General features: G+C 42.1%; 1 protein-coding gene and 1 long non-coding RNA gene across 2 annotated transcripts; both read left to right on the top strand.

Annotated features, from left to right (window-relative positions):
- The first annotated feature begins 1,047 nt into the window (after positions 1-1,047).
- LOC311428684 lies at positions 1,048-2,882 on the top strand. Its single transcript, XR_014687820.1, has 3 exons — positions 1,048-1,247; positions 2,469-2,599; positions 2,714-2,882. It is a non-coding gene; the product is annotated as an uncharacterized lncRNA (long non-coding RNA).
- LOC311428683 (ubiquitin carboxyl-terminal hydrolase 42-like) lies at positions 2,879-25,513 on the top strand. Its single transcript, XM_084540020.1, has 25 exons — positions 2,879-2,926; positions 4,073-4,232; positions 4,588-4,701; positions 4,798-4,929; positions 5,877-6,019; positions 6,606-6,671; positions 7,075-7,122; positions 8,121-8,269; positions 13,821-13,912; positions 15,514-15,751; positions 16,502-16,702; positions 17,287-17,397; positions 17,557-17,659; positions 17,864-17,931; positions 18,088-18,158; positions 18,690-18,772; positions 19,690-19,801; positions 20,179-20,319; positions 20,514-20,614; positions 21,078-21,219; positions 21,900-22,181; positions 22,987-23,075; positions 23,610-23,764; positions 23,837-24,711; positions 25,218-25,513. Exons 10-24 carry the CDS (start codon positions 15,523-15,525, stop codon positions 24,682-24,684), a joined length of 2,736 nt encoding a protein of 911 aa, XP_084396146.1. The 5' UTR covers positions 2,879-2,926; positions 4,073-4,232; positions 4,588-4,701; positions 4,798-4,929; positions 5,877-6,019; positions 6,606-6,671; positions 7,075-7,122; positions 8,121-8,269; positions 13,821-13,912; positions 15,514-15,522; the 3' UTR covers positions 24,685-24,711; positions 25,218-25,513.
- The last annotated feature ends 672 nt before the right edge of the window (positions 25,514-26,185 follow it).

Genomic DNA, 26,185 nt, shown 5'->3' on the forward strand with positions numbered 1-26,185 from the left:
TTCACACCCTGGACCTTTCTGTTCTGCTTACAAACGTTGCATCGCCAGAAGAAATCTGCGGACAGGTACCTTTTTTTCTTTTTCTTCTCATCGGATTCACTGACTGTATGTAAAGGATCAATCGAGTTGCAAGTAAGGTGAGCAAAATTCATTGGTAATGGAGGTGGCCTTGTTTTAATGCGCTGGGATGTTTGCTTCTGTCTGAAAATCCCCTTTTCTTTTAGACAGCACCACAAACAATCTGGATGTTGTACATGTCCACATTTTCCATACCCAGTTTTACAGTGAGGCTGTTGCTAGCAGCTCAGGAAGCTGGGCGGTGTTGCTAATAAACATCTCTTTGTGGAAAGAAATGCTGTTCATGTCACTGGGATCCAGAAAGTAGTTCTCATTGCCTCCTAAGACTGTGTGCTCCCAGTAGATGGCTCTGTATCAGACTGCATGTCGGCTACTTTTTGTAGGCTTCTTCTAAATTATATTAGTAAGGCAACCGAGGTTTGGGGCTTCTGTTTATTTTGCTTTCGCACGGACATACACAACTTGTGCTGTTGCAGTATGTGCAATAAAAGCATTAACATTCAGAAAACACTTCATTTGCACAGTGATGTGGTTTTAACTAGAAAAAATGAACAGATTTGGTGTTTTTACTTTTAGGCAGGAAATCCATTTTCTTGTTTGGCATCACTACCTTAAAATATTTTTACCTTTAGTGGAAACGTTTGAGAGCCATACAAGTAAGGACAGACATGTTACACGACTGAATACTGATGTGTCCCTTAAGAGGGACATTTCCTTTCTTTGTTATGCGATGATTGTGGCTGTGGCCATATAGCTACGGTGTCTAGCCACTGCCTGAATATATCCTTCCCATCTTCTGACTAGAGTTCTCCGAATACTGATAATCTGAAAGGGTGCACAGAGAAATTCCTTATGTGAAAGGATGCTTGCCACTCTGTTCACGTAGTTTCATTTCATGGGGCAGTCAGATGGCTATGTAGCTATGTATTAAGAGGTTCTTGTACGTGTTTTAGTTTTCTTACGCAAGCTTTCCTTTTCACTAGCTGATCCGAAATGCTCAGAAGACAGCACCAAGCACAATTTATGTCCCAGATATCCATTTGTGGTGGGACAACGCTGGACCTGTCTTGAAACTTACTTTTCTAACTCTACTACGTAACATTCCAGCATTTTTGCCAGTTTTGCTGCTTGCTCCGTCTGATGTACGTCACTCAGATCTCCCAGAAGAGGTATTTGTCAATACTTTCCTTACTATTTCTTCAGTGTCTTGTAATTTATGAATGCTTTCAGCATCAAAATGCTGTGCTTTCTTAAATGCATGCTGTTATTACTCAGGCACCCTAACAAATCACTTAAAATTTGCTTAGAGAAAAAGAATACTGTGAAAGCATCTGCTTAAGGTTTTTTCTGAGTCAAGCAAGTGACTTTCACCCCCTTCTCACACATGCAAAGAATAAATTAATACAATAATTCTGGTGGCTACAAAGTGGTTCAGTCAAGAATATGAAGTGCTTGAAATGACAAGAGGATGTTTTTACTGAAGAGATTTCTTCTGACAGTCTGCCATTCCATGCTATGTTGGGTAAACTGCTAATAATGCAATTTAGTAGAGAATTGAAACACTTTGATTAAAAAAAAATAAGTAAATCAGTTTCTTTCTTCATATAGGCCAAAGCTTTCCAAGCTGGAAAGCTGAGTTCCAATTTCTGCTAAAGTAACTTTGGAATCGAATTCTAGTTGTAATCCTAAATAAACTGTAGTAAAAGTAGGTGCAGAACTTCATTGACTTCTGAGAGTTTACATTAAGGGAAGGTGCCCAAAACAGGACCACGCTGTTGTCATTCTGATGATTTGGTCTCAGTCACTGGGGGAAGAGAACGGGTCTTACCTAGACGTGTTTATTATCAACTGCTTTGAAAGTGCTTGAGTTCCCACAGAAGTTTTTGTACAGGCTGTAAATTCCTTCTAAAATAAGTAGTGAAATTCCTCACCTACCTTTTATTACTAGAACTTGAAAATGGAGGAAGACGTAGAGGTACTAGCTACTTCAGACACCTTTTGGTAGAGAAATAAAAACTCAGCAAAAAGCCCTCACTTGTCTGCTGAAGCCTGTCTCTTCCCTCTATAGCCATAAAGGTTCTAAGTAAAGGCTGCAGCAAGGCAAGTAAATACAAAGGAGGCGCTGTTGGATGTGGTGAAAGCCATTACTTTACCAGTGTAGCGTACAATCCCTTCAGCAAGCTTTAATTCTACAGGTGATTCTTAAAGGTGATATTTGAATTTGCTGTGCCAGCCTGTGAAAATGTAGCGTTTTAAGGCCAGGATGATAACTTTTTTCAGTTTGTGTTCTTCAGGTTATTCTTAATTTGAAAAGGTACTCGTCTTTTTGGAATCGAAGATGAGTTTTTTGTGGCCTTAAATCTGAAATGTCTCTCCTCCTTCTGCTTTAGATGCAAAAATGATTTAATACGGAATTTGGAGAAGTGTGCAATATTGAGTTGCCTGGTAGGGCAGAGAGAGCAGCCTTTTTTTGAGGACCTAATTCTAAATGAAGTGGCTAAGCCTCCTGTAAAGAAAAGAGGTGAGGAGGATATGAGAAGTACATCTAAAACTTTCCTATCGAAGTTACTAGCTCTTTGGGCTTTGCTTTGTTGGTCATTTTCTGTCAGTAATTTGTCATATGCTTGTATTTGAGTACTGATTAATTGAAGTTGATTGGACATTGGAAGTCGTGCCTGTAGCACCACCAGCTGAGCCTCAGAAGCCACAAGAGGAAGAAGTAGGGATGCTGGAGGAGGAAGTGGAGGATACCTTGCGTGACCTTTGAATTTTCTTGAGGGACGTTACTCGCAGACTTGCCACTGACAGATGTTTCAGGGAATTTGCAAAGCCCGTTGACCCACAGAAGGTAAAGTAGTGCTGATCCGTGTGTGTCTGTAACTTGTCAGTGTTCGTATTTCTCAGCGTTTTGGGGAAGGTTCAACTTTGTTTTTAGGGCTGCACTGTAAGGATTTTGCAAGAAGCAGAGGCAGTGCTTTTACTTCTGCTGACTCTCAAATGTCTCTTATGGGATTATTCGCTGAAAGCCCTGGTTTCATTCTAAAAAGCCAGTCCAAATGCCAACACAGTTTGCTCGTGAAAAGGCTTTGATACGTAGGCGTGTCACAGCACTGAAAAGCACAGAGATCTTTCCTTATAATGACAAACAGTATTTACAGGACTACTTGAGTGAAGTCTGAAGCCCTTTCTTGGACTGTCAGTTCCTGTGGGAACAGGAATAGGAGCAGCAGTTTGTAAAAATAAGTTTTGAGATCCTGTTCTCTGTTTCATCTGGAACTTCTCAATAGGAATCAACCATAAGTGCAGTGTGTTTTCTTTTTCCTCCAATTGGCTGCTTAGATGCCTTTTTCTCCTTAATTTATGAGATAAGCCTAAACTAGGGGCGTATATTTCAAAGACAGGTGTAACTTGAATATACCTGGGGATCAGCAAAGTCGTCTTCATGTGGGCCTCCACTGGCTTTTCTTCCCCTTTTCTCCTAGGTTCTTGAGCTGTGAAAAATCTAGACAGATACATATGTCCTCATCTGAACTGGTCATTAGGCTCCTCTTCTGGTCTGAGGGAAGAAATGAGCACCTCAGGGCCCAGTTATCTCATTCTAAAGTAGATGCCTGCAATAGGTACTTCACAGGTGCAATTCATGCACCTTTTCCTCAATGTCGACAACAAAGAGAATGCCGGATGGCTTGCTCAGCTTTCACTGTTGTGATTTTCTGAAGCAAAGTGAAATGAATCTCCCACCCTCAGTGTTTCTTCTCTACCATGCACGTGCTTCTGACCTCCCTACTTCTTGTTGTCCTCTTGTGGCCGCTCTAATGAAAAATGAAAAAGCCCTTCCATTTTTGAGAAGCAAACTGGTTAATTTCAGCATCTTCTGATGCATCGCAAATGTTCAGAGTTTTTAGGAAGTCGTTTATTTAAAGTCTTCAGAATAATTTTGGTAGACAGTGTGCAAGGTTAAGAAAACCTCTGAATGCTTGTATTTGATCTGCAGGTACCTGACTATGCCACAAGGATTAAAGAGCCGATGGATCTTTCAACAGTTCTGACTCAAATTGACTCGCGCCAGTACCTCGCTGCAGGAGACTAGCTGAAGGACATCGATCTAATCTGTAACAATGCCTTAGAGTACTACCCGGATCAAAGATCTACAGGTGAGGATGTGCTTTTTAGCCCTAGTTTAAAAAATCTGTCGAACGTATAGATGGATAAATGCTGTGTGCGCACAATAGACTTCGGATGGATTAGATGATTTTGGACATCCACAGAGAACATCTCTTACCAAATTGTAAATATTTTATCATTTTGCTACTTGGGCATGGAATTGTGATATAAGTGTTCCCAAGGAACTTGTGCTTTTGTTTTAATTAACTTCGATGTTGTTATGCTGAAAATATTCACTGAGATAAGCTTTCGGAACCAACCTATGAAGAAAGCAATTTTTTTCTGTGATCAAAACAGTTTCATTGGTTGGTAGACAACATTCAGGTAAAGTCTGTAAAATTTCAGATCGTCACAGCGCCTATGTTTTGGAAGGCACTGCATATTCAATGGTGAGGAACGAAATGGATACAGAGTTTGGACGACTTTGTGAACAAATTAAAGAATCTCGTGAGAAAAGAGGTACGTGCTTTAACGCTAAGGATTTGAAGACTTGTCTCTGCATTTGTAACTGAAAATGCACGACGAAGATCTTTGGTATCTATTCTTTCTTGCAAGGTCGCATCTCTGCAGCGTGTGCTCCATGCGACAACTCCAAGTCACCACAGCAGAACCCTGCTACTGAAGACGAGAAACCAGATGAGGAGATGCCAGCGGCACCTGTAGATGCCAGTACACCCATTTCTAATGGCAAGTTGCATTTTATTCAGCTGCTCTTGTCGTTCATACCTTCTCTGTTCTTGAGGCGCAACAGGTGTCTCTGATGCCTGGCTCTTTATGGCAGAGGTATTTTGTTTTCAAATTGACTTCCAAATGGGAGAGAGAAATCCAGAGGTCATTCATTCAATATAGTGATGAATTAAAGTTCAAAGAAAGTTGGTTCATTTGATGTACTCTTACTGGAACTTCATTTTGTAAACAGAACGACCCCCCACTCAAGGATATCACAGCTTCCCTCCCGTACTAAAAATGATAGTGCTCACCCTTGTAGGAGCAGCAATGTGAAGAAGGTCATGGGCAGTAAGAAGGGTTCGAAGCTTTGATATAACAAGCCTTTCACTTTTTTTGACAGAGCTCCTAATAAGCATCTTTAGCAAGGTCTGGAGATGGGAGAAAAACTCAAACTAGATTTTAATTCTAGGATGTATAATGTCAAGCTTGACTGTTCCTCTGAACAGTCAATTGAATTTAATTTTTTTTAATTTAAATTAATTAGTTTATTTTTTTAATTTAAATTCAACTGAATTTAAAGTTTTGAATTTAAATTCCAATTGAATTTATTGAAAAAAATTCCAATTGAATTTAAAGGTTTTTTTGTTGTTGTTGTTTTTCACGAAACACTAATTTTATGTGAAAGGTTTTGCTGCAATATCTTTTTGCCAAGGATATTAAGCTTAAGTTATCCACAAGAAAATGGTGGGGAAAGGGAAGCTTTAGTTTTGAAAGCTTTTTTTTTTTTTTCTTTTTTTTTTTTCTCTCCCGGTTTTTCTTGAGCACAGCAGCGTTTCAATGTCTGCCTGCCATTAGTTGCCCCACTACCAAGTCAGGAGGGTCAATTAAACTTGCGTGAGGCAGAATTTCTTTATCTGAATCTACGTGGTTCACATAAATACATTCTTGTTTCCTTCTTTCCCTAGGATTATTCTTCTCCCAGTATTGAATGTTTCAACGGACACCGTTTAAGATCAATGAGCAAAAGCATCCTGCGGTGTTCAGTCTCCAGCTTTGAAGAAAGTATGGCGATACTGAGGGGAAATGTCAAGAGAAGATGCTTTTCAAGGTACTGTATTTCTATATGTTCAATCTCTGTTCGATTTGTAGATTGAAAAGCAAGAGAGAAAGCATGTGCAGTGAGTTGTGGCCTGATAAACCTCCGGCTAAAATCAGCAGAGGCCTATGAGCATGCTGATGGCGTACCAGTACCTTAAAACTAGCATCCCTCTTCTCAGTGAAAGTCTTCTGCTTTTCTAAAAAAACCTGTTTTTTTCCCCAACTCCTTTGAGGTGTTGTTGTGGTTTAACCCGGCCGGCAGCTAAACACCACACAGCCCTTCTGCAACCCTCCCACCTCCCTCTCTGGGATGGGGGAGAGAAACGGGACAGTGAAGCCCGCGAGTTGAGATAAAGACAGTTTATTAAGACAGGAAAATAATAATGATAATGATGATGATGATGATAGTACTGCTACTAGTAATGTGTACAAAACAAGTGATGTACAATGCAGTTGCTCACTACCCGCTGACCAGTGCCCAGCGTAACCCCTAGCAGCCCGGCTGCCCCGCCCTATCCATGGTGCAGCGTGTTGCCATAAGGCATAGAATTCTTTGGCCAGTTGGGGTCGGCCATCCTGAGTCTGTCCCCTCGCAGCTGTTGCTGTGCGCCGATTCTGATCGCCAGTAGGACAGTGAGACACCGAAAGGTCCTTGGCTTGTTGTAAGTACTGCTCTGCAGCAATTGAAACATCGGGGTGGTATCAGCACTCTTCTAAACATCCTTTCACACATTCTAAGCCAAAACATAGCAACCTACCCGCTACTAGGAGGAGAACTAACGCTGTCCTAACTGAAACCAGGACATGTATCTTTTCCACTTGGGTGCTATTGCTCATAATTTTGAGAATTCAACATGAGCAAGCTAGGAAATGTGGGTACATACAGAACCGCGTGTATATGGCACGCAACAGACTTGGGATGTGGATCCTGCGTGAGGCCTACAGGCTTCTCTTTGTATACCATGGAGCACTGGCTTGTAAACATGGTGAAATTTCCCATCCTTGATGGGTCTAATACAACAAGTCTTTTCTCCCTTCTCTGCCCTGTCCTCTTTCTTAATGTAGGCAGTTGAGAAAGCTAAAATTGGAACGAAAAAAAAGAATATAGCACAGGTAAGTGGCTGTAAGTCCCCGGGATACCTATTTGCGCAGGTTACTGAAGAGGATGGCACTTGGTCACTCCATGGCTTTCATTTGGCCCCAAAGCCTTCTGTAGTCAGCTGAATTCACTCCTCAGTGACTTTTCTGTGAAGAGAGGTAGGTGCAAATAGGAGATTTTATGAATTCCTTGGGGAGGGAGCAGTGTGAATTGCAGCTTGGTAGGCACAAAGCAAACTGTTCTAATTGTGCAAAGTAAATCGATACTTGGTAAGTTCAAACTCAGTTTTATAGCTGGCAAGCACAAAAGTAAACCTTAGCTGTGATCCTAGCAGCACAGCGGTGTAGCTCTTCCCTTCCCCTTGTCCTCTTGGCTCTTTTAATGACAGTGCAAGCAACCAACCTGTGCCAAAGGGTGCTGTATGGCAAACAATGGGCAGGCTTTTTTCTAAAAAGCACGAGTTTGAGTTATGTGGTGTTTGGGTGTTTCTCTTGAAACGATTCTTCCCTCCTTGAGCTGTTAGATCCTAATGCAGGAAATGGAAGTGCTGCATGCATAAACAGAGTAATCAAACATACACCTCTTAGGAAGAGGCTTGCAATGTCCTAGTGTTTGTTTTGAGCACTGTTAGATACAGTTTGACATGAATGGAGTGAAAACACCTTAGAGAAAGATGTTGATTGTTCTCACTTTTCCAAGACAGAAATAAGTGGAGTAGATTTCCCTCCTGCATGGAACAAAAGTTGCACGTTTGTTTTTGTCTGGCTAGCTTTCAGTCTCTTTAAAAATTTCCCTACAGGTCCCAGTTTTAAGTAGACAGTTTAAACGTGCAGAGCGATAAAGAAGTGGAATGCAGTGGTTGTGACACCAACTTCTGATCTGAAATGTAAAGAAAACTCAATCCACTTCAGGGTGCCTTTTTTGTTTGTCTGTTTCCATTTTACAAGAGCAACGGTGAAATAAGGAGAATCCCATCTTCACTGTTTCAAAATCCTTTGTTTCTGCGTTTCAGTCACCAGAACATTGAGGAGTAGAGCTGGTGCAAAAACTGTGAGACGAGTCCACGGAGAAAACAGGGACTTGGAGCTGTGCCGCAGCTGTAGAGTCGGACACAGTCGGTACTCGACTACTAACTCGTCCATTCTATTTGACAAACTTAAAGTAAGTCATCTTTTCTTGCAGACCTCGTAGAATGATCTTTCTTAGCAAGCCTTTGCACTATGGCATGATGTTGGCCTCAACTTGCTCTTTATTTTGACAGCAAAGAGGTATGGCTGCTCCTGGCATTTCCTTCCTGTTTACAGGGAGACACCGTTACCTGGCTAGATAAACAGATTTTCTTGAAGGTGCTATTTCAGCATAGAAAAATTGATTTAAAAAACAACAACAACAACAACAAAAGTGCTTCATGGCTTGCTAGTTTTGTAATCTCACATTTCTCCAGGAATACTTGATTTGCTGCATTTCACCATTACACTCGTCAGCGCCGCCGATTCTGGTTTATCACTATTTGCATCGCAAATCTCCTTGTCCAAAGCTTAAACTGATGTATGCACTGCTTGAAAACAAAACCTGAAGTTACAGAGCAGAAGACTCAAGTCATTATGTTAGCCGCTGTGTAACCATACTGCTTTCCAAGCATAAGATGTCCAGCTTATTTTGTTTCTATGAAGAGTTTAAATGGCTCCCGTTAAGCAAAGATGTCCCCACACTGATACTATTAAGCAAGGATTCCACCTCCTTTGGCTGAGGTCTGCTCCCTTACTCACATTGGAACATTCATCCAAGTAGCCTGCAATTCCACACTCTCGGGGGAAAGTCCATAGAATAGAAAAGGTTCCTCCAGTCTCTTCCTCAGCCTTTTTTTGAAGCATGCAATAAAGCAAAACATTCACAGGCTGCCCTTCCATGCAAAACAAGGCAAATTAATAAGACAGGAGCCACAAAACTGATTGTCCTTTAAAGTTAAAATGAGATTTGAAATAGATCGAGTTAGCAAGTGTTGTAAGTCTGTAGCTAAGTCTGGTTTTGCCAATGCAGCACAATTCGCTATCACGTAGCCAGAGCTGCTTCTGTAGCTCCAAGAAGCAAAACTGCTTTGACAAAATACTGTGTCATCAAAGCATTCGTTGGCTCAGTAGGCACGGCTCAGGTTCAACAAGTTTGTGAAAAAATGAGTACTAACAGAAGCAGCAGGGTCCAAAGAAACACTTTATGTCCCCACTGCGAAATGAGGGGCTTTACCTTGAGTGTTATGCACACTGTCAATAGAAAAGCACTGTAACAGAATCTGCCACGGCAGTTTGCATGTTATTGAAAGACCATCAGAGTGGGACTGCAGCAAGATCATTGCGAAGTTACAAAAAAACCATGTGGGGGTGGGAGTTTAGTTGCGTTCGATAACACAATCTTAGATAAAGATTTTGGTCTTAACGTAAAAGTAAGGATGTCTACTGATCTCTTCAACTCCAACAACTGAAGCCCAAGTCTGAAAAATCGCCTTTAAGAATGCAAAGAAAATATTTAACTCTTCTGTATGTTCATACTTTGCTATCAAGCAAAGGAATGAATGCTGATGCCTTAACTATGTAGGGCTGTAGCTTACAGAGAGACTACACCTTCCTGTTTTTTTCCCTTTAAAAACGTTAAATGCACGTGAAATTATTTGGGGGTGTTTTCACATGCAAAGCCTAATGCAGTGCATGCAAGCCCTGTCATCTTCTTCGTCTAGTAGTGTCGCGTTAAGGGGTGTAGCCGATTGACCGTCATGGGTCCCGTCGGATTCAGGGTGCTGAACTATCACGGTCACGGATTCACCAACAACGCAGTACGGCCTCGCTCTAGTCGCATTCAAGGAGAACTCTCACAGCTAGGAAGAATGCAATTAAGTGCAATTTGTTACGGCGACAGGTACACAGGTTCTTTGGATTGTCAGTGATAAATTCACTGTCTGCAAAAGCAAGCTAGCATGCATGAAATGCACAGGTACACAGCCTAGGTATTAAGACATTAAAAAGCATCAAAACTCTAGAGATTTCTAAGATTCCACAGAGACGCCTGGTATAAGCAAGCGTTCAGATCTTACCCCACGGCGTCCCAATGGAGTGGGGGTGGGGGAGTGAGAGGCTCAGCCTGTCGAGTGATGTCAGAAGGAATCCTTCCTGATAGTATCTTCCCTAACATCCCCTTTCTCTTAAACCAATTGGTATTATTTTCTATCTTTAAGGTGGAGCTTGAGTGACTCTAGTCATGCATATCTTGGTTGTGCTTGGTAGAAATTATCTCACTTGCGTTTAAAGGTACAGGCTCTGAGAAATTCCGAGGGCGTGCTCAGTGAGGGGTGGTTGCACCTTGGAGGCGGGGTGCTTTTGGGATGGAGGTGTGCTTATGATGCCTAGTCGCTTAAGGCGATTACTCCACAAGTAGTAACTTAGTGTTGATTTAACTACAGCATATCTAAAACATAAGAAGGATGTTAGTATGGAAGAAGCCGATGAAACCAGTCCTTAAATCTTACTACTTATTGTGCGTGAGCAGACTGGCGTGAGTTTTAGCTATACTGGCAAATATCAAACCACACCTGTGTCGTCCCAGAGCTGGGAAAAAAAAAAAACAAAACAAGGAAATGTTGAAGCAAATAGGGAGGCGTGTAGCTTGTGCAGTCTTTTAGCTGAGAAAATAAAGAAGGAGAGAGACAGGTAGCCTTGAGCTAGCAGAAGCAAGGAAGAGAAGGGCTAAAAGGGAAAAAACAGGAAGGAGAACACCAGCTCCAGACTGACCTATAGTAACCTTTTTCTCATTAAGGGTCATTAGCACATTAAAAATCACACCTGTCAAAATGCTAATCTATGCTAATGTGGGATTCGGTGTGTGTCCCCCCTCTCCTGTTCCCCCTCCCCCCCGGTATTCCTCTGTAATGCACAAGCTCAGTGGAGATAAGTTAGGTGAGCTGTAATAACCAATCCAAAGGAGCCAAAGAGAGAGTTTTCACAAGTTTCCTGTGTATAAATGACGGTGATTCGAGTCAGAGGTGTGCTTGCTTTGCGAAAGATGGCCAAGTACCTGACTCTGCAGAGTTCTATAAGTAATTATATAATTAAAAGACCTTCGTGTGCATTCCGACTCTGGGTGCTTATTGGCGCGGTGCACTCTGCACGAACCTGCAGACAACATCTGTACTCGGTGTCATGCCTACAGACAACCCTCTGCTGTTTATTTATTCCTGCATATTTTTCTGTGCATTCAACACAACCCCTTTGGCACAACTAGTTAACCACGTAGCTGCCAGTCCACCACTCAGTTGCACTTGTGAAGAGGAAAAGCTATTTCCGTCTACTGGAGGAGCACATCCTCTAAATGCAAGCTTCACTCAGCTGGTCATTTACTGCAGGACAAGATTTGAAAAGTGTTGTTGAGTTCTGGGTTTCCTGCTTACAGGAAAAATTAAGTGCTAGATCGCCCTCTACTCCGCTTTGTCTGCTGCATTTAATGGAGATTAAACTGATTTCATTTGCTCCTCCGTTTATGGACAATGAGCTGAAGGAACAGGTACAGCACATTAGCCTGGAATGCCTTCCCTCCCAACCAAAGTAAACTGGAGCTGTAACTAACACAAGCAGAAGCAAGGCTTCCGTGTTTTCAGCTGAATAAAGTTCCAACAAAATCATCCTCTGGGATTTGAAGGTTACTTCACATGACATGCCAACGACTCTTTTCCCTCCATTGTAAAGCGGATCCCTGCTGTTAGTTGCTCTAGAAGCAAAGGAATCATCGGTTTGGTTACCAAATAGCCGCTTCTGCAAACGAGAAGTGTTGTGCTCTCTCTTCCCTTTGAATGACTCCACACTTCTCATCAGCTACTGGATTGCTGACCTAGAATCAGAGAACATCCCAAGGTGGAAAGGACTCCCAATAATCACCAAGTCCAACTCGTGGCTCCACACAGGACCACCCCAAAGTGAGACCCGATGTCTGAGAGCATTGTTCAACACTTGTTGACCTCCGTCAGGCTCGGTGCCATGAGCAGTGCCCTGGGCAGCTGTCTCAGTAGCCAGCCACCCCCTCAGCGCAGCGCCTGAGGCGCACGGGGCTCGGCGGGGCGGCCCGGGAGGGGAGGACGGCGGGGCGAAGTGGCAGCTCCCTCAGAGCCGTCTCCCCGCCGCCTCGGCCGCATGTCGTGGCTTTTTCGTGTCGGGGCTTTTTCATGTCGTGCCCTCGGTCTCTCGCCGTGGGTGAGATGCTGCTCCCCAGCGCGGACCCCTTGCGCGCGGGGCCTGCCCGCGGCGGCGGCGGGAGGGAAACCCCAACCCCAAAGCCCTCCCTGCAGGGAGAGCTCGGGGTGAGGGCCGATCCGGCACCGACAGTAAACACACGCCGGAGGAAACGCTCTGGTTTTAGCCATGAGCAGCGCGGCCAGGTTCACAAGGCGTCACGCTGGAGCTCCGAGTTCGGCGGCGTTCCGAGGCCGTTGTGGCGGTTGTGGAGACGGCCCCGGCTGAGGTGGCTGCTGCTGTCGCTGCTGTCCCCTCTGTCCCTGCTGTTGCCGCTGTTGCCGCTGTTCCCGGACCTTGGAGACCCCCGGCGGCTCCCTGTGCCAGGCCCTGTGGCCCCGGGGAGCTGCCCGCCGCCTCGTCGGCCAGCCCGGCAGCAATCCTGCCAGCACAGAATAGCCCACTGCGTTTCAGGGTAAAGTGACGATTAATTTCTATTTCCTGGCCTGGGTGCTGCTTTCTTCTTTAAGGAAGCTTCAAGGTTAAAGGTTCAACTCAGTTATGTCAGGGTTCAACTCCGTTTCGTGAAGGGGCTCTTGTACGAAAGCTTAAGCTGGGATTGACTCTCTGCTAAGCGGAGGCCAAACGTGGACCTACTGAGAAGCAGGTCCTAAGTGATAACATTTTCTAAAGAGACTGCTAAACACATCTGAAGAGTGCTGCTGCAGAACTCTGAATGGGGGCATAGCAACTGTCTTAAGTGATCTGGAATCTTGAATTTACTTTTCAATGGACAAGAGGTGTGTCTCTCAAGGCAAACAAAGAGAGGAGTAACACCCTCTCTTGTCACTCATGTCAACATAAATTTATGCTCAGAGCGTAGGTGTAGGAACAGCATCGGTATGTATATGGAACATCGGGAGAGGAAGCTCTATCGGTATTTACAGTTTTTCTACTACCTTGCCAGAGAGACGTCATCTCCAAATGAGAAATGGATGTATTTTGAAACAGTGGTGGTGGATCGGATTTCTTCTTTCTAGTGTTAATATTTGCTCTTGAATCGTACTTAATAGCTGGTAACACCTCAATCAGTTGTCAAAAATAAACTTAAAAATGTGTAAGGCTTATCTCATTGGTCAGTATAAAGATCAAGGTCTTCCCTTCCCTTCCCTTCCCTTCCCTTCCCTTCCCTTCCCTTCCCTTCCCTTCCCTTCCCTTCCCTTCCCTTCCCTTCCCTTCCCTTCCCTTCCCTTCCCTTCCCTTCCCTTCCCTTCCCTTCCCTTCCCTTCCCTTCCCTTCCCTTCCCTTCCCTTCCCTTCCCTTCCCTTCCCTTCCCTTCCCTTCCCTTCCCTTCCCTTCCCTTCCCTTCCCTTCCCTTCCCATTTTCCCCCCAGTATTGTTTTTCTGTTCTCCTTCTCACTGCAGTCTTGATTTTGTTTCTTGTCCCTTAAGTATGTTTCCAATGTGTTGCTGAAACATTTTCCCTTTCAATCCTAAAAAAGGAGCTGTCACTGGTGAAGATCGGAGCTTATCCCTGAGCCCAGGAGCTGTCACCTTAGTCTTCCAATCGGACAAGGACGACTTCATTTCTCATGTAAATGCATTTGTCAGGTTTGCGTATTGTTTTTTCAGGAATGGAAAGTGTGTATAGAATGGATTTAAAATCAATTTTAAATGTAAAACGTCAAGGCAAAAAAGTTCTAATTACAACCTCTGCACACAATTTGCCAGCTGTGGGACTAGGAGTTTTCTTATTTACTGTGTTTTGTTTAACGTGTCTGAAGTTTAATGGACAGCAATCAAGGCGTGCTAGAAATCTGAAAGCACTTTATGCTTTGTTCTCTCCGTCATTTTGGTATAACAAACTAGCTTATGTTTTAAACCCTCCATGAGGTTAGTGGTTTCCCTAAAGGTAACAAGTCCCTGTGTGCTACAGTAAGACAGTAACAAAACATGAAGTATAGAAGTTCATCCTGTCATTATTCAGCTTCTGCCTATGGACACACAACTACGCTTATTTAAAGCGGTATCACCTTGAAACCTAATCAGCATTTTAAAAAGGACTTTGTAGCAGTTATTGGCTTTTGTCCTGGAGGGCTGAGGTTTGTTTTGTTTTGTTTTACATTCAGCATTTCCGTTTCTAGCTTACATTCCCCTGTTGTTTTGCATGAGGAAAGCGTGCAACTTTAGAAAGGAGAACGGAAAGAGCTGCTTTTTAGTCTAACTTTTCAGTTTGTCGTAGGAGTTTTAAATGTGGTAGGAGTAAAACACCAGAAGTACTGCTGCCAAAGTTATATTCAAACTCGTCTTTCTTGGAGAAGCAGAAGAAGCCCAGGGAGAAATAAATTTGCAAACATGCTCTTCATGCTCTCCTTTCCGAAGATTTCTCTGAGATATAGCCCATCCTCTGTGGGTTTTGAGGTATATGGTTCCCAGGAGTGAAAAGGAGGGCCAAACATCTCTCCTCTTGGATCTCAGCATGCCAGGGCTTTGGTGTACTGCCACTTACAGCTCCGCTTTTTCACCTGGAAAAAGCGACCGCATGATGTATACTGAGGAGCCCTCACAGATTAACTTGCCGTCACCAAGTGACGCCCAGAAAAGGTGTATTTAAAAGCTAGGCTCATTATAGAATCACAACAAACCCCTCATGACTGGTGCAGTAGACAGTGAGGTAGAGGGCGAGCCCTGGAAAGACAGAAGAAAAGTAGCAGTGAGTTCTGGGTACCTTTGTGCAGACGAAACAGAAAAACGCAGGCAGTGAAGTAATAGTGTTCCGTTACTAATGCCAGCAATAGATAATTGCAACAATTATCTATTAGATCATAGGTACTAATTAACAGATAATTGCGCAACTCCGGAAATCAATAAATAACTGATTCCCCTCAGAGAATGTCTTCTACATTTTTATATTAAAAAGACTCCAGAGTTGTAATGGATTAAAATCCTACGGAAGGGAAAGAAATGGCATCAGCCACTAGTTCTGCAGAAGCGAAAAGTAATACTGATAGAGTTTAGATGGAAATTTTCACTTTGTGTGTTTAGTTTGGGGATTCTTTTTAAATCATTCATACCAGCGATTTAGTTCTTAAGGCTGTTTCTTTGAGATTAAGTGACAGGACTTCTGTTACTCTTTTCTTCTTGGAGTGCTTCTTGATAGTCTTACGTCAACCAGAACTTCTGTCTCTGTCGCAGATGTGAACAATGACCGTAGCTAAGAAGCCCAAATCTTCAAAGCCTAAAAAGCCCTCTTCAAGGCGGTCTGGCAAATCCAAGAAACCAAGTCCTAAAATACTGATGTCACGCACCGCCAACTGGGGCCGGATAGTGCCTGCAGAAGATTCAAGCCAAGTCTCTGTGGCCCAAGGACGTGGAGGTGCTATTTACTGTAGATCATCTGAAAAATCTAAGGCTTTTGCCCCAAGAGATCTAAGTAAGTGTGCGTTCTATCCTGCCTCCATTGTCTTCAAAGCAAAAGTAGAAAATGCAGTTCTTACTTGTTGCACTGATAGAGAAGGGGACTACTGTGAAGAAAGACTTGAAAAGCGAATCCCCTAAGGCAACTGAAGTGACTGATGTTACAGAAATTAATTTTGATATATTTACAGTCAACAGAGAAATACGGGGAGCTTTTTGTAATGCACAGATTCCTCCATGTCTTTTCTGTTTTGCAGAGAAAAGTGTTTGATTGTTGCTATTCACAGCTTCCATTTTTCACAGGTTTTTTGAAGGATAACATTGCTCAGGAAAAAATCTGGTATCTGTAGGGGTACCGTCATTCCTAGTTCCTAGTTTTTACGTTTTTACCGTATAATTTCAAGTCTAAGTTTGTGGTTTAAGTTATAATAAGGAAAAAAACAGTAGTTGAGTTAATCAGGTTAAAGATTATAGATGGAGAGGAACTTGGCATTAGGTGCTACAAACAGAATGGCAGTTAGCCTTGCCTTAGAAGAATTAAAATGGTTGACTAAAATTGTTTTTTTTTTTTTTTTTTTTTTTTTCCCAAAAACATTGTGTTGACCAGCCAATTTGAATTTGGTGGTATTAAAGCTGTCTGCAATAAGTTTTTCTGGTTTGGATTGTAGCTAGCTCCTCTAGGTGCTCCTGCAGAATAGTATTTTTTTAAATACCTTTCTTCGAAACAAACAAACAAGATCTCTTTTTAAATTTAACTTTCTTGCAGTCGTTAATGATGGAATTGCTCCGCCACAGAGCATTCTTTTTCCACCTGAGAAGATTTGTATGGATTGGCGAGAAACACAAAGTGTTGGAGTTGGCCTGTACAATCTTGGCAACACATGTTTTCTTAATGCTACTCTACAGTGTTTGACCTACACACCCCCACTTGCCAATTACATGCTTTCTCTTGAGCACAGCCAGTCATGTGAGTACTTTCTAACAGTATTTTGAATCTGTTGGATAGCTCTGAAGGTGAAAGAACAGCAGTGATTCTGTGAGATAAGCTTATTTGCCTGATTTTACCTGTAGCAGCTGGCTTTGAGCACTGTATTAGCAGTGGGCTCCGAATAGCATATGGAGTGCAATTAATGCACCATGTTTTATTTATTTAGTTATTTGTTTGTTTGTTTGTTTATTAAAGGATCATTTATTGCTTCATGGGAATAATGAAGTGCATTGGACAGTAATGCATTTGGTAGTAATTTTAGAGAGTAATACATTTTGCAGCCTGTGGAGTTCACATTCCTGTCAGCCTTTACAACTGCGACTTTGCAGTAGTCTTTTAGATTTCTCATCACAACATGCATTTGAATACAGGCTTAGTGGATATTTTTCTTCTGTCAAGTTGTGTGAAATGAAATGTTACAAGACTGTTGGGACATTGGCATCTTGGGAGAATAGAATGTAGCAAGGAGAGTGGATATTGTATCTATAGTTTAAATTGTACTTAGATGTTTGTAGTTCTGGATATTTCGCTGGACTGGGATGCTTTGCTCTTTCACTCTTCAGGTCGTGAACAAGATTTTTGCATGATGTGCACGATGGAGACTCACATTAACCAGGCCCTGCGTTGCACTGTTGATGCCATCGAGCCTACGCATGTTATCAGTAATCTCAGTCGTAAGTGGCTTCAGATGTGTTTCTTTTCGATAGCTTGTAATCTTCAAATAATTATTTGATGTGTCTAAGTGGTTTTAACACTCCAATGAAGAGAGATTTTAGAAATACAAGAATGATTTCATTTTTAAATGAGGTCAATACTATCATCTTCTTATTTAGGAATAGGACAACATTTCCGTTTTGGCAGTCAAGAAGACGCACACGAGTTCTTGCGCTATACTGTTGATGCTATGCAGGAAGCGTGCTTGAACGGAAGCACCGAGTAAGCATAAACAAGTTCACTTTCATACATTCTCTAGCACCTTCTAGTCCTTTATGTACTCTCAGAAATGATCTCTAGCACCTTTTAGTGCCTTATTTACTATCAGCAACGCAAGTCTACATCATTATTGGTTTTCATCAAACTCTTTGAAGAGTTGACTCTGTGCCTTAAATCTTCTGAGGTCTGATTATAATTTATTTCCAGATTGGACAGATCTTCTCAAGCTACCACCATCATTCATCAAATATTTGGAGGATTTCTAAGATCGAGAGGTACTTGAAAAAATATTCCTGTCCTTAGAACTGATCTGTGACTTTTGTCGGTAGTAAAGCAGTCTGTAGTTTGTCTAAAGTAGTATCTGTCAACAACTTGAATTTGGACAGTTAGTCTCCTTCACATAATGTTAAGCATTTATATTTTGCTTCCAGTGAAGTGCTTGAATTGCAAAGCAGTTTCGGATACGTATGAGGCATTTCTTGATATCACTTTGGATATAAAGGTAAGATGTTTTCTAAATATAATTCATGATGTTTAAGTACATGCATAACTTTCTAAATTAAACTTGTTTAACTTAAAAAACCAAACCACATATAATGTTAAAACGTAAGAGCTTGGTGGTGCTAAGGAAGTGGATTGGACTTTGTCCTTCCGTGGAACCCATGTAAATAGTCTCCACATTTGCATGGGGTTTAAGGGGAAAGAATTCTCTTTCTGCAAAAATTATAATGCTGTCATACTTCTTTGTTGTTCTACCTCAATGTACATCTAATTGTTAGACTGATGAATTTGTCCCCAGTATTGATGACAAAGTACACTGTAGATGCTGTCTAGGCTACTGGAAAAGTATTTGTTCCAAAGTCAAATGCCTTCCAGGTGAGGTCAATGCTGAGCATGCTCTTTCTGCCTCCTTCTTCACAGTGCTCCTAGTAGATCGCTTGAGTATGTTAGTAAGATTCTCTTATAAACTACTAGTATGTCTCTGGAATTCTGAATTACGGTGACTTTGCGCTCTTCTTTCTCGCTGCTCTAGGCGGTTTCGTCTGTTAGCAGAGCTCTGGAACTCTTTGTGAAACCTGAAGAGCTGGATGGAGAGAATTGCTATAAATGTAGCGAGTAAGATTTTGACGAATTAGGTCTTAATCCTAGATGTCAGTTTTCTATGTTGCATGACTCTGTTGGACTACCTCTAAACTTTGGATCTACTTACAAGTTTTGTGGAAGTTTATAAAAGACTTGGATTTTTGTTTCTTTGGAAGGGGGAAGTCTTGTTCATAGGCATTCCCTATGGGTTTGCAATTCTCTGGCCTTATTTTGCCATCAGAATTCAAAAAGGGCTACTTTTGTTCTTTCTATTTATTAGCTCTCGACAGTACTTTTCTTGATGTAAACTGCCCAGTTTCCGTTGTTCTCTGGGCTAGTGGCTAATTTTCACTGCTTACACCGTAGGTCCTACCTTGGAGCGGGCAATGTGTCAAACTGAACTATTTTGTTTCAAAGGATGGCAGATGGTTTCAGTGTCTTTCCAGACAAGCTCAGTACATGAAGACTTCCTACTGTTAAATGTCTCCCTCCTGTAGAATGACCATGTGCTTCTGTTGTATTTTTGATGTTGATAGTCGACCTATGTTGGAGATTATTTGCAATTTCTAGCCCTGGGGACCAAGGCTCTCTCGTTCCGCTTTCAGTATTTGTATTCCCCTTGAAAGCTGAAAGAATGTTTCCAGGATTGGAGTTCAAATAGCCACTTTTGTAGACCAAGAAATGGTACCTTGCCATCCAACCTGGTCATACCCTTTTGTGAGAGATTCCTGTTCCCGCTATGCTCTGAGTTGTTGGGAAAATTGACCTTCTTCTGTGTATTAACAAACCTGACACGCAGTGCATGGGTTTATGAAAAGAAAAAAGACCAACCTATTATGCAAGTAAATATCATTCAAATAGCATAGGCATGCGTGAGACATTAAAAGGAGTTTGTTTTGGGGGCGAAAAAAGAAGATGCCTTCAAACACTTATCTCTGCTTGGTTTTAAGGTGTAAAAAGATGGTTCCTGCATCCAAGAGATTTACCATACACCGTTCTTCCAAGGTTCTCACAATATCACTGAAAAGATTTGCAGATTTCACAGGTGGAAAGATCAACAAGGTATATTTACCACTGAAATGCAACTATATCATTGTGTAATGGGACATCCCCCAAAGCTGAAAGTTGTTAATATTTTCAGACAATAATTGTAGACTAACGACTATGGCTTATTCTTTCTCTTAATATCAATAAAGTTCCCGCTTGACAAGAAGCATATGCTTTCCTCTGAGAAGGCTGATTCATCAGGAAACAGTTCTCTGCAACTTCTAGTCTTAACCGTTGTTTATGGGAAGACTTATTTGTAGTGAATCAAGAAATATATTCGAGAAATATATTCTAGAAATCAATTCTAGTCTGTGTTTTTTGGAAGTGTTTTTCTCTGGCTAGTCCACGAAGTACTCTGGGATAATTTTTCTATCTTCTTGATGTCTCTTTAGGAGGTGAAATATCCGGAGTATTTGGACCTGAGAGCCTACATGTCGCAGTCAATGGGAGAACCACTGCTCTATGCCTTATACGCGGTGCTGGTACATCACGGTGTCAGCTGTCACTCAGGACACTATATATGCTATGTAAAGGTAGAAGTCAACAGCATTTCTAACAGGGTAAAGGTTGTGCTGGCAAACCAATTAAAGCATGACTAGCAGCTACTGTTTCTAGGGAAAAAGATTTCATTATATTTTTATTTGACACATGTGTATTTTGTTCCTATCCGTGATTTCAACTGGAAAACGTGCAATTCACCTAAAGAAATCATTGTCTTTATTTGCAGGCTGGTAATGGACTTTGGTATCAGATGAATGATGCTAAAGTAGTGCATACTGACATTAAAAGAGTTCTTGGTCAGCAAGCTTACATACTTTTTTATATCAGGTAATAACAAATCTTAAAATGTGTTCAGAAGAGATTTACTTTCCTGTTATTGATATTTTTCTGTTTTGCAAGTGTTTTTCTTGCTGTCCCGGGAGAAGATTATTATTTGTCTAATTCAGTTCTGTCTAACCTGAAATTCTCTGTGTCGTTTATTATCTTTTGTTGCTTGGCCTTAAACTGCAGCACTTGTGTAAATTGCTATCTATGTGTTATCTGTAGCTGGCTAATTTAGAGAAGGAGAGAAATGAAGGTCATCTGTGGTGTAAGAATGAATTATTGCTCTGCAAGTGATAGTCTTAGTAGGAAGACTGTTCTCTACTTTTCAGTCTGTAGTCTTGGCGAAGCCTTCTGTAGAGAAGGCTTCCATATCGTATGAGCTGTTCCTCTAAAATGATAGGATGGGATTTAATCCAAGAGTAGGCTGAAAGAAAAACTAAACTACGATCACTGCTCTTTTCTGAAGGCGCTATGATTTGACACTTGGAGAACGTGCGTTTTACTTGCCAGCACCATCTTATCCCTGTTCATTCCCTCCTGGTCAGCAGGGGGCTAATAGTAAGCAGGCTGGATTTCTGGGACCACGACTTCTTCCTCATATGATTAAGGTAATTCAGGGAAGCGGGAGGGCAGATAACGGCACCAAACTGCTAGTGGGTTTGGGGTTTGGTGTGGGGTTTTTTGTTTGGTTTTCGGCATCTTAGTTTTGTTTTCCTTCCCACGCTGCAGCTTTCTTCACAGCCCTCATGCTACAGCCAGAGTCATTCAAACAGTGGTTACTGCTAAATTGTGCAGCCATGCGACTCCATTACTTTATACCTCCAAGACAGCTTTCTAAAGCACAGAGAGCTACGCTCTTTGACTATTTAAGCAGAGTGTACTAATCCTCAAATCATTTAAAAGAGGACTTGTTTTTCCTATCCTCGTCACTTTAGCTAAGACAGGGAAAACTAAATGTCTTATTCCTGAGCACCAGAACGATTACTTCAGGCTTTTCAGGGTATGTTTAAAGGGGAAAATAAATATATTTGGGAATAGCAGCAGGTAATGTTAAGTTGCTTGGCTGTTTTTCAAAGATGATGTTAATTTGATACCAATCTGCAGTAAACCAAAAGCAGGAATTGAATACGCTTATTGGACTTGCATTTATCCTTAAAGGGCAGTGTGTTTTTCTTTTTAGGTGTTAAGACCATTTGTAGAAACACTCAGTAGGAGAGTTTTGTGTTTCAAAATGTTACATGCAGTGTTTGCGTTAATCCATCTTGCAATTTCTTCTTTTTAAATACAGAATTCAAGCCGTTTAAATGGAAATGGATCCATAAAAGAGGACACAAAGACCACTGGTGTCACCCTAAAAAGGCCATCTTCAGCACCACCAATGGCCTGTGTTCAAAACCAGGCAATTACCAGGCCTTCAATGACTGATATGTCAAGAAAACAGAAGATCACCATCAGTATTCACAATAAATTGCCTGCTCGTCAGACTGTGTCACAGCCTGACTGTCTTAGCAGTGCTGTGGAGGATGAAGATCTCTACCAGGCTGTTCCTTCATCCACAATTACAAATTCAGTAATGCAAATGAAGCAAATGCAAACAAACAAAAAAGTTTCTGATGAAATTTTTGTGGAGCCAACAGTGAATGAAAATCCTAAACTCAGCTCTGATAACACAGTCCCTTATGGTGCAGAATCTTCAGGAAAATCTGAGGAGGAGTCAAAGGGCTTATTTCAAAGGAATTTGAAATGCAATGCAATGTCCTCTAATGGAATTTTGGTTGGAAAGGTAGTCCGTACATTGCAGCATTCCAATTCTTCCTGTCAGAATGCTGACAAAGGAAGATCCCAGCATGAGCTGCCAAAAACAGATTCACTAAATGGTGCTATTAGGTTAGTTACTGAATCTAAAGAAAACGGACTGAAATTTGATGATTCCACTTGCCGAGTTGAACCTGTTAAACCTTCTGAGATGTTCTTTTCTAAAACAAATGGATTGCTTGAAACATAGATTTGCTCCATCGAGAATTTCTCACCTACGATGTATTCGGGAGTGTTTATTGTGTTCCTAATTCAGGTGAAATACTGAGAAAACACAGCACACATGTGATCGTAAGACTTTGTGGTATTATCCCCTTAGAATTTGCAGACCTGAGCTTACATTAGAACTTGTCAACTTAAGCTCAGCTGAGATAAAAATTCCTAAGTTTCATAAAGTAGATTTTGGGGGGTGAGTTGGGGTTATCTTTGAAGTGTAGATAATGCATACAACTGACAGCGGTCTTGCTTACCATTTAATGGAGACATTCTGACAAGACTAGTCCTCAGTACTACTACAAATAGTATTTTTTTGTCTGCTGACTTGTGCGTTTTAATTGCAGATGCCTGGAGCTATGCCTTCAGTCAATCGAGAAGTCATCACGGAGTCCTTCAGAGCCAGCCAGCTGAACAGCTTGTCAGAGGAAATGAGGTAAAATGAGCACAGTCTGATTAAGACAAGACTTTATGGAAGTTCGTTACAGTTTTATCTGTCTACTAATAGTATTTAATGGAAGGATTTAAATTAGTACAATTCCATACTGTGTGTCCAGTGTCACGAACAGAACTAATGATCAGCACTGAGCATATCACTCTGATGCAGGTTGGTGCCTCAAGGAGAACTTGTGTTCCTTTATAGAATGTTTTTCCATTTTTCTCCACTGTCTGGAGAAACACTGGCTGTTCCCCGCTCGCCCCTATGCCTTTTTTCTCAGAGCAGCAGGTAGAAGGAGACAGATGCGTTTGCTTTTTTAGTGCAATGGCTTCAGAAGCAAGAGGGGCAAAAGCACTTTCTCTGGGAGCTGAAGAAGGTGTCCTAATCACAGGAGAGGTTTCTAAATGGCATATCTTTGCGAGCGTTCCTGTAGTCCGGAGGTTTTTGTTTGTTTGTTTGCCTTTGGAAGGTTTTACTCTTAATATTCACGTCCTTCAGCAGAAGTGAGAAATGGGTTTTTATTTTATGCAGTGTTGCGGAACCTCCGAAATCTCCTGGGAATGATGAATACCTCGCCCAGTACCAATGTGATGACCGTGGAGACAAGGAGAAACCAAGAAGATCAAAAGAACGTGACCTCATTTCAAAAGAAAATGTTTTGTCCGGCAAAGAGTCTTGTGAGCCTGGTGAGAAATTGCGGCAAACTTCCTCTCTCAAGTCTGACACTGAATGTAGCTCTAACAATCTTTCTTCCTTAGCTATTGCAGATAGACGCCAAGATACAAAGGACAAGACTAAAACCACTGAGAAAGAGCATTACCGAAGCAAGAGGGAACATGCTCCTAGTGAAGAGAAGGAGAGTCAAAAAGCAGGTCCTTCCAGCAAGAGGAGGTGTTCTCAGAGCGTGGAATTTGTTGAGCAAAAGAGTCACAAGCAGGAGTACTGGGAGGGAAGCAGGTACAGATCTTTCCCTCGTGAAAGAAACAGCCCTGAGAATGGCAGAAGAGCAGTCAAATATTCAAAGTACAGATCTGGCAGCGGAGGAAGATCAGAACAAGGTAGCAATAGGTACTACCGATCCAAAGGGGAAAGAAGTTGGAGCAGAGAAAGATACTATCGAGACGAAGCACGGAGATGGGAAAGATGTGGCTATTACAAGGATTACTATTCACCTCATGCGACAGGAGACAGTAGAGAGAGAAAGTTCTCTCACGGCGATTCAGCCTTTGACAGATCGACTGCAACTTACTACAGCAGGTCACATAAGCATTATCATTACAAAAGCGGATGGCCTCACGGTTCCCTCTTGAGAGAGGAAGATGTACGTCGCTTTGGCACACCCCGAGCAGACTTGCATCGTTGCTCGGTACCTCAGCAACATTCCAGAAGACATTCTCGTGAAAGACATGCGCTTCCACCTGTGTCAGCTCATTTGGAGAACTGTCGCCAGAAAACTGAAACAGAAGGAAACAGAAAAAGAAAATATACCCGTGCAGAAGGTAGTGAAAGTGAAATAGAAAGGAAAGACAGAAAGATAGAAAAGGAGCTTGTAGGTGGTGAAAAAAATGCAAAAATATCACAAGTTCTGGAAGAAAAAGAAGTCTAAGGATAAAGATGGAGAGAAGGATTCCAAGTAAGCAAGGATTCCAGCATACTCCGCATTTTTTATCCTAATTCTTTTCTGGGTGCTTCTCATGTCTTCCTTTTGTTTTATTTATTTATTTTTTTTTTCTGGTAGTTTCTAAGTTCTTTAGATAGCACCAGCTGGCTGGGGATCATGTTGTTAGGTTGATCAGTGAAGACAGGAAAGCTCTTGCTGAATTGTGTCAGAGCACTAGCTTTGGACCACATAGTTCGAATCACATCCGTACACCATTCCAGATTAGGTTAAAAGATTTTTTCTGCTTGCACGTATTCCAGAGCTAGCCGTTGTTAATGATCTGTGTACAAACCAGGACCTATGGTCCTTCAATCTGACGGCTTAAGTTTGCTGCATCTAAAGTAAGTTGCGTGTGCACAAAGCACCACAAAATAGCTGACATGCTGCAAATCATCACCTGTGGTAAAATAAATCAGGTTTCATATAGGCAACAAGTGCCACATCTTTTTTTCCCTTTTTAACTTGCATGTTTCTTTCAGACTTCATGATTTGTGTTTCTGTGCGCTCCGCTTTGACAATGCCAATCGCAAGCGTAAGAAAAAGAAGAAAAAGGAGAAGAAAAAGAAGAAAAAGGAGAAACACCAGGAAAGCAAAAGGCTCCTTGGAACACTTAGATCCTCGTTTCCAGAAGATAACGCGGGAGAAGAAGGAAGAATCCCATCCTCCAGATGGCTCTTCATGTGAATAATGCAGAAGTGAGAGCAGTAAACAACCTTACAAGGAAGGGAAGACTTCCAGTGCAGGCGAAAGCAAGAAATACTGCTCCATCGCATCCAACGACTATACTAAAGGTAAGCGGCCGCAGCGTGTGTGAGGAATTCCTTTTATATTAATCTCGAGATTATTTCAAACAGTCTTGAAGTGCTTGATGACTTAACAGTCTGCAGATTTATTATCAAATCAAAAAAAAACCCCACTTGGTAGACTATTTTTTTCCCAGTTTTGAATGGCCACTAGGAAAGAAGGCCTGAAATAAAGAGGTTAAAGGCAAATGGTTTTCATTTGGTTTGATGATGAAGTGGCAAACAAGAGGAAGAGTTGCAAGCTCCCTTCTTAAATTCAGTCCAGCCAAGTAGGAAAAGTAAATGTGGACGGACAGCTGTATCTTGGCAAAGAAGATAGTAGGGAGCAAGGAGGTTCAGCAGTCAAGATGGAAGGTGATGCCATGAGGCTTAGAGGCTAGTAATGTTCTAATGAACATGGCCAAGTCTTGCGCTGGGCAGCCTGCTTGGGTCCAAAGCCTGCAGTCCTCCCCAAGATGTCGGCGAGGGGCTGGTGAGCCGTTGGGACGGAACCCCCGTTGCCCGGGTTCCCCAAGCAACCGCCCCACTCTCCAGCCACCATGGCAGGTCCAGCAGCCGGCTCCCGCTCCTCCCGGGGCTGCGGCCCTGCTGGCGAGCCCAGCGCCCCAGAGCTCAGCCCAGCGGCCTTTTTCCCACAGAGGGTT

This window comes from Aythya ferina, assembly GCF_964211825.1.
Source record: "Aythya ferina genome assembly, contig: HAP1_SCAFFOLD_115, whole genome shotgun sequence".
NCBI classification, from domain to species: domain Eukaryota; kingdom Metazoa; phylum Chordata; class Aves; order Anseriformes; family Anatidae; genus Aythya; species Aythya ferina.